At 42.9% G+C, this 15455-nt stretch overlaps 1 protein-coding gene across 3 annotated transcripts in view; it reads right to left on the bottom strand.

Moving 5' to 3' along the window:
• Nucleotides 1-210: 210 nt before the first annotated feature.
• Nucleotides 211-15455, bottom strand: part of furina (furin (paired basic amino acid cleaving enzyme) a) — a 109702-nt gene continuing 94457 nt past the window's right edge. For all 3 annotated transcript variants that reach the window (XM_034679931.1, XM_034679933.1, XM_034679932.1), the window contains exons 10-16: nucleotides 14577-14677; nucleotides 13265-13368; nucleotides 12885-13002; nucleotides 9365-9544; nucleotides 9091-9215; nucleotides 6285-6407; nucleotides 211-5258 (exon numbers count right to left, since the gene is read on the bottom strand). In XM_034679931.1, coding sequence (XP_034535822.1) covers nucleotides 4651-5258; nucleotides 6285-6407; nucleotides 9091-9215; nucleotides 9365-9544; nucleotides 12885-13002; nucleotides 13265-13368; nucleotides 14577-14677 — 1359 coding nt within the window. In that variant the 3' untranslated portion in view covers nucleotides 211-4650. The remainder of the gene's footprint in view (nucleotides 5259-6284; nucleotides 6408-9090; nucleotides 9216-9364; nucleotides 9545-12884; nucleotides 13003-13264; nucleotides 13369-14576; nucleotides 14678-15455) is intronic.

The raw sequence follows: 15455 nt of genomic DNA, 5'->3' as shown, positions 1-15455 counted from the left end.
TTTACTGTCTCTTTTATCTGTCACTGTTTGCACATCGACTATGACTATGTAATATGTTAATTTTAATTATCAGTCACAGGAGCCAGTTTCTTGCAGATTAAATCAACTTTGGATACTAAGGGTATGTTGTTGTTGTTGTTGTTGTTGTTGTTTTTTGGCTCAGACTATAAATACATTGCCATTCTGTGGATTTAAGTTAATAAAGACACATTCAAATTTGCATAGATCTTTATTTTTAGTAGAATCTATAATTGACATCAATTAAATAAAAAGGAGAAAAAAAAACAAGAGCAAAAAAATCTTTAAATTACAAGAAAATTACACTGCACCATTCATATAGTACAAAAATAGGCCTTATTTTAGAGTTTTGTCCCATGTAAGATAGTCATTCTTGTACATTATTCATAGGTCACAAATCTGTAAGGTACTGTGTGCAGCCACAGGCCAGGAACCTCAACAAGAGGCGCAAGGAGATCATCAGAGTCTGACCGACCTCGCCCACACCATCAAAGTGTTTCATTTATACTCATACAAGCATGTGCACACACGCAGATCTGATTCAGCCCTTAAGTTAATGGAGATGGGATACATTCTACCTCCCTCCTCCACTGCTGCTGAACATACAGGCTGTCGCTGCAGGACTTCAAAATAAAGGCAGAGATGACAGAATCACATCAACAAAACACTCTGAACACAAGTGAAGGGCTCAATGGACTGTAAAACCTGAAAGCAACACGTCGTAATGCTAAACAGACAGCATTAAAATGATTGTCTTTGGTTATTCCAAAGATATTGCCCCTATTTACTCCATCCAACTTCATATTGATCACTTCAAACTACATCCTAAGGCAGGAATGAAGCAACATCGAGCTTTAAATAAGTCAGCTGTATAAAGAAAAAAACTCTGCCCTCCCCAAAAGAGACTCTTATCTTTATCATCAGACGAGACAATTTGCAGATTTTTTTTTTTTTAGCAATGTTCTTGTTATTTTCATGGAGAGGCTTCACATTTTGGTGCCAGTGAAGTGGTAGCGTTTTAATTATGAACTGCTATCTGGCACAATTAGAGTTCCTCTTCTTTATTTAGTGTGTGGTTTTCATCACATATCTGCAGCGAAAGAGTGAGACAGCTTGCTAATGGCTTTCAGCAGCTCACCATGCTGTGGAAGCATGAGCTACTTAATGCAGCCTGCATCCATACTTTCCTTAAAAGTTGAACACTTGAGTGCACAAAGCTCCGAGTTAATCAGTTTAAACTTTTGAGTTTTCAGGCTGTAGTGGATACAACATGAAGCCAAAATGAATAAATCATTTTGTGTGCACTGAAGGGGCAACAGAAAGTTGTATAAACACCCTAAAATGTTTCACTCTGAGGGCAGCTCGAGTCTTTCTGGAAGCAATGTGAATCTTCTGGAAGGGAAGATGGACACTTGAAGATGCAGACATGACTAAGCATAAATAAACAAATCAAAAAGAGTTCCACATGAGTTCTGATTAAAAAAGCTAACCGAGCGTCCAGAATTTAAGTTTATGGAAGCAGTTTTAGTGCCGCATTAGCCCATAATCTGTTGTTTACACACTTAACACCACACTGGGAAGTCGATAAGGAGTCTGTGGCTCAAGTCTGAAGCTGTACTTATTACATTTTGTAGATTACCATCCTCCTTAAACTGAGGCTAATAACAGCCTAAATGGCAGTAGGCACTAATGTACATCACACAGAGCAATGCAGCACGCACTCATTATTCTGCAGCCACTTTAGCTTCAATACTTAAGAGGGCACTTTCTCGAAAAATCCACGTTCTCAGCTGGGTTTGCAAAACAGTTTAGTTCTTCCTCGCTGAAACTGCCGCGATAAGCCAAATTTGCTGCACCTGCACCAGCCAGCTGAGATGAATCAAGCATCCTGGCTCAGGGCTGTGTTTCAGAGGATTCATACAAATCCTTCTCGAGGTTTTCAGAGAGGATTTTGGCTGGAAAAAGATAGGAAACCCTATTTTCATATGTCTTAATAATATTTTTGGTTAACTCTTTCTGTTTCACAATTTTAATCACATTCTTACTCGTGAAAACACCTTCTGTGAAGGCTTTGTAACACGAGTGGTTTCATTAAATGTTGTTTTGTGTGCCTGTGCACCTTCCCAACGCCAGGTAACAGTTTGATTGTCAGTTACTTAAGAACAGAAAGATCTTTGCCGATTGAGTCGCTCGTCTTGAAAATGAGTAGAAACAAGGAGCCCATAATTTTAAGTTGATTTAACACTCAGACGCCAACAAGATCTACGGATCCTTTTACCCATTTTATTTCCAACACCAGGTTTTAAAGCCCAGGTGTGACAGCCCATGAATGCTGATCCTAAAGGCAATAAATTGGAGGGGAGATAGGAGGTCAGGAGTTGAGAATTTACACAGCAGCTTTACAGTTTAAGAAATGCAGTTGCTTATTTCACTCCTAAAACATAAATTTGACTGGCACGCCGATCCTCCTAAATCTATCACGAGAAGCGTTTTAATACGTGACCTACATATTATATGCCCTCAATAAGCATTTAACAGCTCCTATTACAGCACATGAACTCTTGCTGAATGATATGAGAGGTAGATAAAAGGATGAGCAGCTGCAGATTTGTATGCACGTCATCACCATGACAACCTCTCTCAGCAAGCTCCATTGTTTTAGGACTGGAAATGGAAAAAAAAAAAAATCAATGTAATAGAGAAAAAAAGACAGAGGGATCAATGGATTCCAAATATCTACTCTGCATTGGATGACGAGATGCAGATTTGAGAGGATAACCAGCCCAGGAGAAAAATCACTTTAAAACAATCTACCCTAAAGGTATGATTAAAATCTCTCAGAATAAATAGCTGCTGCAGAATCAATCTGAATATCATTAATTGGCGAGTACGCTGAAGACATAATCTGAAATTCAGATTAGAAGAAGACTGGAGGGTAAGTGTGGAGACACTAAAGAGAGGGGGGTCTAGACGCAGCAGTATCTAAAGAGTATTCAAGATTTACGGAAGAGATGAAAGAGGAGAGGAAACCCCCGCTCAGAGGATAGAGGAGTTCTCCTTTTTTCATATGCGCACGCACACACATGCGCGCACACGCACACACGCACACACACACACACACACACACAAACACACAAACACACACACACACACACACACACACCTGCTCACACACATTAACTAAGTTCTAATGATATGAGGCATGCGTAATGAGTTCTTGTAGTGCTAATTTGCTCTGACAAAAACCGGGAGCGCATTGATTTGTTGTTTCAGTGTTTGCTCTATTAAGAATCCACCACAGTAACTACACAGCTGTTTGAGAAGAAGCTCTCCTCGGTCACATTTTAGTTCTGCGTCCCATCAGGATCTCAGCTGCTTCTCTTTCAGCCCCGGGATGTGAGCTCTTCACACACAGAAATTAAATATCCCTGGAAGGTTAGTGCCTCAGGGTTGATGGAGTAGCCGCCTTCTCCTTGGAATTTATCAGATTTTTTTTGCGATCCTCCTGTGATGGTTTGGAGGTTATGAGTGCAGAAGAATTTATAGTTTCTCAGAGTCCATCTTAAATCTCAAAAGGCTGGAGGAAGCTTTGTTAGCTGTGTGACTCACCATTTTTTTTTTGAGCCAGAGCTGAGAGAGATCTTTGCAGATTGTGTGCACAATAAGAGAACAGAAGCCCCCCTCACACAAAGATCAATAACTATACAGATTTAAAAGAGACTGTGTGAGAGATGGATTTTTGTTTTTCAGTAAATATGAAACATCTCATCATAAAAAGATAGAGGGTGGATATTCAGAAAGCTCCCAGACTGTTTCAGTGACACATTATTAGAAACCATTACAGTCTGGACATTTCTTTGACAACTATTCTGCTTTTGATTTGTGGATTTTTCAAAACTGCACTCTAAAAATGTAAATAACTTTGAGTAAATGGAGCATTTCAGGACAGATTTTGGACACTAATGTCACTAAATGACACTTTGGAGAGAATCAGTGTTTCCTAATCCGATTTAATGCGTCATATTACAAGTCTTTGTTATCACTTCAGTATTAAATGTGACAGGACCGGCTTTAGCTTCTCTATAAAGGGCATTAAACTGCATCAGATTTACATAATCACGCTCACATCCGCACAAACAGGCATTCACGTGCACACGCACTCTTCTCCTCACACTCAACAATCTCGTCTGGCTACTGCACTGAGACTGATGAAAAGAGGAATAAAAGAGAAGAAAGCAAATAATAATCAGTTGTTTACTGTAACAAAAAAGGAGACGGAGCTGGGGGGGAAAATGGACTCTGCACAGACAGACTCTGTTTGTGATTGAGGGCAAGACGAGGGAGTGAGCCAGTTTAATAGAAGTGCGCCCAAGTGTGAACGGAGCAAAGCTGGGGCCATCCCGAGCTCTGAGAGACAGCTGCTTCCCGCCGGGTCTCCCACTGCAGAGTGGAAGACGAGATCCTGAAGCAGGACTCCAACAAAAACCCGGGAAGACGCAGACAGAGGGAAAAAGGATGAGAGATAAAACCAGAGAGACTGTGAAGGGACAGTTACCACAGCCCTGACTCATCAGACCAAAGAGGGGGTGGGGTTTTTAAAAGCAGGAGGGGAGGAGGGATGTGGTGGAGGCATTAAAGAGCACTTTGTGTTTTGATAAAGGCAGTCCTCTCATTGTGGACGTCAAACTCTTCGTTATCGGAGTCTGTGTTCACCCCGTCATCCCCCCACACTGTTGGGATGCCACGATAGGACACTACCCTGTTCCCCCCGAGGCTGAAGCCACCCCCGAGGCCGCCGCCGGCCTCCAGGGAGGGCAGCTTGATGAGTGCACCGGAGCGCAGCTGCAGCAAGAGGAAGACGCCAGCAAAGGTGGCGATGATGGCCATGCAGCTGAGCACGGCGATGGTGATGGGCAACCGGGAGCTCAGCTGGAGCTGCGATTCAGGGTCCCCCTGGCCCACCATGAAGCTGCCGGGGGACTCGCGCATAAAGTGGTTCAAATGCATGCAGGTGCCGGAAATGGGGTCCAGTGAGCTGTGAGGCGGGCAGGACAGACAGGCCAGACTGCTGAGGCTGCTGCAGGTCAGGCAGGGCGACGGGCAGGGCCGGCAGGCCGGGACGGTCAGTGGTGCTATGGAGTTACCCACGGTGTAGTTGAGGGGCTGGGAGCCCACTGAGAAGCCTGCTGGACATTCTTTCACACAGCCCTGCTGAAAGAGGTAGTAGCCAGAGTCGCACTCTGTAATACAGAGAAACAAAACTGATATTAGAAGCTGCACACAACTTTTACATTTCCATATGAGCCGAATAACAAAAAAATAGAGAAGCAGGAATCCCACACTGTCAACATTTAAAGAGATTGGTTCACATGGCTGCACACACCATGCCTGAACTTTCTGGAGACATTGTTTCATGCTGGGAGAATCTAATATTTTTTCAATGTGAGACAAACTTTGGCCATATGCACCCTCGTTAGTGCTACTTTTTCTGAAACCACCAAAAATATGGTGAAAAGCTTCAGAATTTATATGCTGAGTGCAGCATCTTGAAGTCAACATAGCCTTTTCCATATGCAGCAGGTCCAGATGCAGACCATTGCTTTAAGAGGCAATTAACAGACTGTGGGAGCCGAGGCTAACAGAGCTGAGAAAAGGAAATCTAACACTGCAGGCTTTTTTTAGCTTGTTGAAAAACAGAAAACTAATGTTGCCATACAGACCTGTGTACTGTATGATACATTATAATCATATGACAATTAAATACATGATAATGAAACTCAATCAACCCTTGAATATTCTGTATTAGACTGTCTGTAGGTGTTTCAGTACCTCTGACAGCCTGTAGGGGTCAGACTGTCACTGTTTCACACGTGCAGGTGGACTCAGTCTGTGCTAGAGCTCAGTCAGGAGTATCTGGAGACCTTGCCTATAGCAGTATTTGTATTAGGAACAAGTCGGGCAGTATGGACACCATTATAATTTAAATGAGATTATTAAAAAGGACCCGGAGTGGAATTTTATTTGATCTCATCTGCAGTTAGATCTTCATTTAAAATCGTTACAGAAGCTGAGGTGACATAACTGGATGAAGTTTGCAGGAAGAGTTTGAACAAGATAATTGTGTGACTTTCAAATCAGTCTGCCCACACCGCTAGGCGATGAGTTCATATTCCACATGAGATAATATTTCATCTTTTTAACCTTACAATGTCTAGGCTACCCTACCATTCGTCAGCTGTTGTGACAGTGTTTGACATCAATCTTACCAATGCATATCTGCCTCAGGTCCAAGGTCTTACAGCTGCCGTTACTGGGCTGAGCCTTCTCAGATGAGCTGGAGGTTGCTGAGCCGGTGCCGTACAGCACCAGGATGAACTGGGTCAAAGTGCCTGAGAGGAGAGATAAGAGATCGAGATGAAAAAATGAAATAACCAGAGAGTAAAGTAGGGCTGTCAAAAACATTAAGGCTCCGGCACTCCTTAGGGTGGATTTAGGGAAAGTATCCTCTCTTACCGTAGACTCTTAGATTTTCTGCATAAAGTGACAGGAAATGAGGCTCAACTTAAAGACAGCATGATTTCACTCTGTGCCTAATAGGAGTTTTATGAAACGAACATCTCTGAAGAATCACTGAAGTGTGGGGGCCCTGTGAGAGGTTCCACTTTAGGATATGACTTCTTACTGAGGAAGGAGCGGTTACACATTTATCTGGATCTGTTTTCTGGGGTTTTCTTGGACCCTGAGTGCCGTGTTGTGGTTGATCCAGCTGTGTTGTTTTGGATGAATAGGGGGCGAACAACAAGAGGGAATTATTCACTCCAATAGACCTGCATGGTGTGCTATATTTCTCACTATTAGAGTAACGGTATGAAGTGCAAAAATAATCAATTTCAAAGAGTGCACATTAGCTCTAAGTCACAGTTTCTCTACCTGCTGTTCTCAATCAATCAATCTTTATTTCAATAGCTCCAAATTACAACAAATGTTATCACAAGACGCTTTATAAACAGAGCAGGTCTAGACCGTACTATATGTTTAATTACTAACAAAGACCCAACATCAAGACAGGGTAAGACTCAGTCCCATCTTACAGCCAGGACTACTTCTGCACTACTCACCACTGCACTATTATCATATTATTTTTTAAGCCTGTACATATTAATCATGCCTATTTGTTGTTCTTGCATTTATAGTTGATGCTATTATTATTATGTTTATATTTTTATTTGCATGCCTTATTCTCATGCCTTTGTATAAAGAGAGCACAGTTTACCAAAGTCAAATTCCTTGTGTGTTCAAGCATACCTGGCCAATAAAGCTGATTCTGATTCTGATTCTGGACTCAGTCTGATCTCATCTCAATCCACCAACCAAATCTACTTTGCAGCATTTAGCAAGTTACAGTAGCAACTTCCTTTAACAGGCAGAAACCCTTGAGCAGAACCAGACTCATGTTAGACAGCCATCTGCCTCGACTGAGTTGGGGTTTGAAAGAGGGACAGAGGAAATGAAGAAAGAGAGAGAGTGAGTGAGTGAGTGAGTGAGTGAGTGAGTGAGTGAGTGAGAGAGAGAGAGAGAGAGAGAGAGAGAGAGAGAGAGAGAGAGAGAGAGAGAGAGAGAGAGAGAGAGAGAGAGAGACGGATAGTAGTAAGTGAGTAAGTGAGTGAGTGAGTGAGTGAGTGAGTGAGTGAGTGAGTGAGTGAGTGAGTGAGAGAGAGAGAGAGAGAGAGAGAGAGAGAGAGAGAGAGAGAGAGAGAGAGAGAGAGAGAGAGACAGAGAGACAGAGAGAGACAGAGAGAGAGAGAGAGAGAGAGAGAGAGAGAGAGACAGATAGTAGTAGTTGTAGCCGCTGGAGTCTGGCACATCCACAGCAGCAGGCCACCTTCTCCAGGTTTTAACAATAACACATCCCTCCTGAATCTGATACAAATCACCAAAAAGCTTTTTTTCCTCCACTAAATTTATTTGAAGGTAGCTGATGGATGGCTGGAGCTTCATCTGAATGCATCAAAATGCTGTGAAAGCACAGCGATTATACCTCGGCCTCTGTCCAACAGGTAAAACGTTCACATGCTGAGCCAGAGAGCGTTGTTTGTTTACATTGAATATATTGCAATGCTTAAGAGATTTTTTTCAGTCTTCTGCAATGTGTTTATCACGGATGCTCCTACTTCTGCAACAATCAAATGTGGATTTATTGAGCAGCCCTACACTTGACCACTCTGTCACACTTGAGGCTTTAAGAAAGCTGATTGTTACAGAGCTGCACGGATTCAGCTTCACAGCCCCAACTAAAGACCAGGGGCTCAAAAACTCCACTATAAAGGAGCTGCTTGATCTCTAATCTGCTGGCATTGAATCCCAAAACTATGAGCTGAACACCCAACAGTTGAATGCATGTGTTGAATAACATTCATGTGGGGCCATTGTATGTCGCCTGGGTGACCTAGCTGCTAAGATATACCCTGTGAGACTTTAACTACTGACGCTTTAATCCACCTGATGCTAACAAGATCCTCTGAATCATCCTGTGCTTGTTGTCTGTATCTCTTTGGTTACTAGCAGACAAGGCACAAAACACTTTAAAGTAGAGCTGAATAACATTTAAAGTAGTTAAGTTTAAGTCATAGTTGTTTTAAGTTGTTTTATGACATGTTTCTTTCTTATCATCAGTGTATGTTGGAAAGCTTGTTTATAAGTGGCTTCAGAGGTTAGAATTTCAGTTCTGTTTGGTGCTGTGAGATCTGTTATTTTCAAGCTGTTTTTTAAGATCTGTTTTTTAAGAGCTGTTTGTTGTGCTTTTCTTAATAAATATAATTATTCCAATGAAAAGAAAAATAACTGGAGGCAATTTCTGTGATAATTTCCCTGTTTAGAGTGCCACATTTCCTGTTTCCCTCTCCTCAGATGTGATGATTTACTGCTTTTCTTTGCCCATTATTCTTCTTAAATGTATTAAGAACTGATTAACTTGGACAGCCTTGAATTCTTCAAACAAACATATGGACAAATACACGGCAGAATGTTCTCATCTTGTACTTCTCTAACAAATAAACAACAAAGATGCTGTACCATAGTCACTGGCGCCAGCCACGTTCTCGATCTCCAGGGTCCACTCCCCGTTCGGGTTCTCGTCCCAGGAGTGAGTGGTCATGAACGCCCAGTCATTAAACCCCTCTGAGGAGTAGTCATGAGGTCTGCAGGAGGAGGAGAAGAAGAAGTGATAACAGTTTGTGTTTATCTCATTCAGTTTGTCTGTTTTTATACACTGTCTCACTGTGAGTGAGTGTGCGTGCGTGCGTACATGTGTCTGTGTGTGTCTGTATGTGTCTGTGTGTGTTTGGACCTGGGGTGGAGCAGAGTGGAGCGTGTGCCTGCAGGACTAATGAGGTGGATTGCCAGGTTTCCTCTTCGGTTATAGGAAAGGGTGAGCCGGGCCTGGACGTGCTCTAGCGAGGTCACATGACTGTCTGTCCCAAAGCAGGCGTCCACGCTCTTGTTGATCGATAAATGGCTGCCGATGTTTCTGTCAAACAGGAGAAAATGACGCAGCAGACACATTAGAACAGAGGAGAACACTGGTGTTAGGCTGAGTTTGGAATAAGCTACATTTTGCAGAACTATGCGAGTGAGACATTTCCCTCCTGGCCGGTGTGTGAGCCTGTGCGGGGGTGAGGAGTTTATGGCCTGAACAGGATTAATGTCACACAACCTGTAGACCCCAGCGTCCTCTGTGGAAATAAAGCATCCACCTTTTTCTCAGTCTTCCCCCTCAAATCCGCTTAGGAGATTACATGCATCCACAACAATACTGAGGAGGAGGAGAGAGGTGTGGGGCTTCAGTGACAGTGAGGTGCCTGAATTATAGACAAGATGTGTGTGATCACTAAACTGTCACTCTGTTTTAAGACACGATCCCTCGGGGTTCACTATGGTCAATTCTTCATGATGCTTTTAAAGACTACATAAACACTCATGACCTTTATAACAGCCAAACATGGAACCAGTCTAAAGGTTAATACACTGCAGCACTTTTCTAGATGCCAACCAGTCACACAGTCACTGCCCACATTATTTTTATGATGCAAATTGGCAGCGACACAGCATCCCACATTTGCATGTTTGAGCTAATACAATATGTATTTTGTGGTGTTTGGAGGCAGACTCAGAAAACCTGGGAGAAGGGATGGAAATTTATACAAACGGCTGCTGAAGTTGATTTATGATTGCCAGTTGACTGCTGCAGCACAGGCGTCAGTGATTTGAGGTCTGGGTGAAACAAAATTTGTAGCACTGCTGGAATCATGGCATCTGTTTTACGAGCGCACACAGAGAGAAAGTCAAACCTGTAACCGGCAAGCTGCCACTCAGTCACTGCGGAAAAACACAGAGTAAAGGAGGGCGACTGGCCAAGGAATGGGAGATGACAACTTTGGCCCCTTCCTTCCTTACAGTAGCAACTGCAGGTGGAAACACCTCAGCGAAGATGGACGACACCACTGCTGCTCAGAATCGCAAACCCAGAGAATAGGTGTATCTGCCTCTGCTTACATTTGTTCCTCTGCTATTCTGCAGATCCCATGATGAAGAGATTTATCACACATTCATCACGTCTGAAATAATTTAATAAATTATTCTCAAATTCAATCTGTTTACAGCAGTAATCCTTGAGAGACACAAAGAGGGATTTAATCCGGTGTGAAGCTTTTCAGGGATACCAAAGATATTCTGTGAGCCAGCCAAACATGAGGCACTGCCATCCGTTTAGCCGAGTACGCTTCAGAGAGGACCGTGTTTTTCTAAATCACAAATCTATCCATGAGCTTCCAACTCATGCAGTGCTCCAGAGTAAAATAATACCGCAATTTCAGCGGTAATTTGCATGAAGTTTGTTCAGACCAAGTCCTTTGGAACTGTGTGCGCAAATCTCAGTGTAATATTCAAGGTTGTAACCACAGTGGAGAAATTCCTGTTAGAATAATCCTGCACGCTCACCGGTGTGGTTACACACAATCTTATGGGAGCTTTTCTCCATTTCAGATTCAGTGATACCGTTCAAACCAATAACCTCCACACTCTTAACACTCTGAAATCCATTAACAAACCTTCTTCTATCAGTGTAACCCCAAAGTTAAAACTCCAGAGTCATCCATCATCATCTAACTATTAAAGAAGTAGATGTGTGGGGGAATTATAATTACAGTTATTATAACGTCTTAATGTCATACTGCAGTCTCCCCAGAAATGTGTCCTTTTTAAAAACACTGTCGTGATGTAATCATTGAATGTAAGTGACAGTGAGAGAGACACTGAACACCTACCTGCTGACTTATTTTGAGTCATTCTGGATAAGTGAGCCAGCTAAACACCTAAAAAAACCTAAATTGAATAACCTGCCTTGACTGCTGCTCCCAGACGCTCAAACCATCTGCTCTGAGCATCTCGCAGCTGCGGTAAAAGAGAGAGAAGGCTCAGACGCAGCAAGAGAAGTGACAGGGAGGCGCATAATGAAGAGAAGATGTCAGGATGTGTTTAGACTCTGACGCCAGGAGAGGAGGAGATAAAATGGCGAAGGAGGAATGTAGAACCTCACAGTGAAGAAAACACAAGAAATGACAAATTATGTTTTTCCCTTTTTAAAAGCTCCATCTCGAGCTGAGCTGAGCTGAGCTGAGCTGAGCTGAGCGCCTGCACGCACGCACGCACGCGCACACACACACACACACCTGGGTACAAACGCACAGACACACAACTGAAGATGAAGACATAGCGTGTCACTGCAGTAAGGCATCGCAGCTCAATCAAACCTGAACATCTCTCACATGTACTGTCTGTTGTGGATCAGTTTAATGTCAGTTTTCTATATCGCATCAGGCTGTGAAATCACAGACCGAGTTGAAGCGAAAACAAAACAACCTGCTTCATAATTTATACATTTCTTGAGCATCTGTTCTGCTTATTCTTGTATTGACGTCTCCTTCTTTCTCCTCCTTGTCCTCGAGCTGTCCCAGGACTTTCCTCTCCCTCACTCCTGGTGCCTCATCCAGAAGTTGTCTGTACTTTTCTCCTTTCCTTACTCTCTCCGAAGTCTTCTCTGCCTGTGCGTTTGTTTGTCTCTCCAATCAGGAAGTGCTTTACTTGGAGAGGACAGTGGACGGGTTAGAAAACGGGGAGAGAGAGTGAGGGGATGACATGCGGGAAAAGGGGCAGCAGGCTGGAATGAAACCCAGGTGCACAACTTAACCATTAGGCTTAATCCCTGCCATATATATCCTTTTTTACATTTCTATGTACATTTCAGGGGGAGTTTTTATGAATGGAGCATCAGAGGATAAAGGTATAATATGCTAATTTAGTTTTAAAGTCCCTCTGGTAAATTAGATTTCAAACTATATGAATTTGATTGACTGGGATCAGTATGTTTTTCCTGTGTGCACATCAGAGCAGCAGACTGTTTCTAAAATATAGCACCCATTTGACCCTCTGATTCCCTCTCCATCCATCAGTGGCACCAAACGTCAGATCACCATGAACCGTGTAAGAAGTGGAGAGAGTAAATATTTGATTTGCGGGTTAAGGAGAAGCTGCAGGGCAACAGTGTCACAATAACATTAGCTTGCTACTGAAGTGAGTGAGTGGAGGGACCTCTGAGTGAACTCAACAACATCACTTCAACAGAGAAGTTCAGGATTCATCTACGTGAGATGCCTTCAAATGACTCTGAGCACAACACTTGTTAGAGCTAATTATTTCTGAATGTGTTAAGACAAGTGACAGCTTTAATAAGTGTGAACACTTCTGAGCACAGTCCTGACTTTAGTTTAATAAGCTGTGTATAGACATGTGTTTGTGTTCAGTGGACCAACCTTGGGTCACAGGCCATGGTGATCACACATTTCCGCTGCGGCCCCACACTGGTCCACGTCCTAGCCAGACCAACTATTGCACTGGCATCAAGCAGGCCGTATCCGTATGAGTGGCTAACTGCAGAGAGACGAGAGGAAACATGTGTGAAAGTCTGCCTGCTGAGAGCTGCATCCGCTCTCTGCCTGCTTTGACTTTGTAGGCAAGTCTCACAGAGCGTATCTTATCTAAAGCTGCAATGCAACATCTTCAGCCAGCTCAGGGACTCACACCTCTAAGAGAATTTAGTTTATAAAAACGCACAACATGTCAATGAAGCTCAAAGCCTCTAAAAACTGCAGAGCACAGAGCACAGAGGAGGACTTGAAAGGAGCTGCAGTACCTTTGCGGCCAACCCCGTTGGTCCTCCAGTCGTTGGTGAGCAGGTGGGCAGGGTGAGAAGTTCGCACAACCAGATGTTGCATGTCCCTCCAGGTGAGGTTTTTACTGGAACACGTGAACACACACACACACACACACACACACACACACACACACACACACACACACACACACACACACACACACACACACACACACACACACACACACACACACACACACACACACACACACACACACACAAAAGGAGAGCCACACACACACAGAGGCACAAGTGGTGAGACTTTGACTTTGAAATCAAGTTGAAGCACTCAGAGATCAAACAGAAGCCTCTGACAATATATTTTGCAGAGTGAACCTGCAGGTGGACAGCTTATCATACACACAACACAGTAAAGAAACAGTATCACGTTCCTGAATTCTCTAAATCTGTATTACACACGCTTTTGAACTTAATTTTTGCCCTTCGGCAAAAGATATTCCAATCACAGATCCTGAAAAATTGATTTTCAGCCTGCAGCCATACAAGATTAAAAGAAAAGGAACACAAGCAGGGTCACATGAGGTCATGATAGTGTTTAACTTTCAATGTATAATTGCTTTTACAGATTTATTAAAATGAATCATATTATGTACTTACTTTGCCCGATTATTTTCTCATCAAATTTCTTCCTAATTGCAATCCTTTTCCATCACCTCACTCTGTTTTGCCACAAAACTAATTACTCATTTTCAGTAGTTCTGCTGTTCATGTTTGTCCCTCCATTAGAGCTGCATGACTGGATAGGAATGATTAGTGCTTACATCAAATTGTGCTGCTATTTTTTTTTGGGTACATGCTCTGCAGAAATCTGTCAGGCAGTGGGGCCAAAGAGTTACTCATAAAATGGGATAATCAAGCAGAATTAATGCAAAAACTCAGACCACCAGCCTGATTCTGTGCTAGTGTGTTCAATCGAAAATGTTCTGTCTAAAAGTATGAGCAGAAAGAAAGCACACCAACCGCTAAATGACCAATCTGCATTTTAAAAATTCTAACCACATGCCAGAAAAGGGATTGCAGGAGCTTCCTGAATATTTTAGTGTACACGCAAGTTGACCAATGACTTTCCGTAGAATAATTACAGTCTGTTTAATCTCAAGTCTGTTCAGCACAAATTGTATTTTAACACTTTAAATTTCCATTGGATAAAAGGATTTTAATCAGCAAAAGTCAGGAAAATACGCAGATAGGGAGGATGAGAACGAAACTGCATAACTAAAGAGAATTGCGAGGCTGGGTTAGACTCAGGGAAATGATGATAAGCACTTACTTGGCCTCGAGGGCGAGAGCAATGATCCCAGCAGCCAGCGGGGCAGAGGCAGAGGTGCCTGTGTGGGAGTCTGTGCATTTTGATTTGAGGTCTGTAGTCACCTAGAGAGGATGAACATGGTGAGCTTAAAAGGGGGTTCAAACAAAAACTCCTCATAACCATTACACAGTCTCAGGGCTTGTAGTTAGGAAGCAAACACACTCCTTACCCTCTTTATACTCACTCTGATGACATTGGTTCACATTCACACAGAATCACACATCCTAAACTTTTACCAGAACTCTTCTTGTCATTCTTCACATCTAAAAATAAACCCAGAAGTTATCTGAACTCTTACCCCCTGATCATTCACTCGCCTCTTCTCTTACTTATCACATGTTTTTGCTGGAGGCAAAAATCTCCTAAAGGAGTATCAGGAACAAAAAGTCCTGAGGAGAGAGCAGGGAAATCATATAACTTGTTCTCACCCCTCTCTCTGAAACTACCAGTGACCTGTCTGAGAACATCACTCTTTTCAGATGAGATCTCCTCAGTGACCCACAGCAGAGGGCTGTGGTTGTACTGGCCAGCTCTCATGAGTGAATATCTACAGCTGCATGAATACATAGTGAGGTGATGCAGAACCGGCATGTTTGTACTGAGCAGAAAACCCATCTCAGGAAGGATAAAGGTTACAAAACATTGTCCTGCGAAAAGCCTCCAGTCACCCCCGGTGTTATCCTACAGGGGAGGTTGGTGTGTATAACCGAGTAACATGGATACAAAAGCAGTTAGAATCAAAGATCTTCTATTTGTGCTGACCAGTGCACAGCCTCCAGGAACAGATCTCTTAACGGACTAAACAGAATATTAAATGCACTGGCAGAACTGACTTTAATG

Source organism: Notolabrus celidotus, chromosome 3, assembly GCF_009762535.1.
Source record: "Notolabrus celidotus isolate fNotCel1 chromosome 3, fNotCel1.pri, whole genome shotgun sequence".
Lineage (NCBI taxonomy): Eukaryota > Metazoa > Chordata > Actinopteri > Labriformes > Labridae > Notolabrus > Notolabrus celidotus.
The sequence above is the reverse complement of the archived record's forward strand: the minus strand, read 5'-3'. Positions and strand labels throughout refer to the sequence as shown.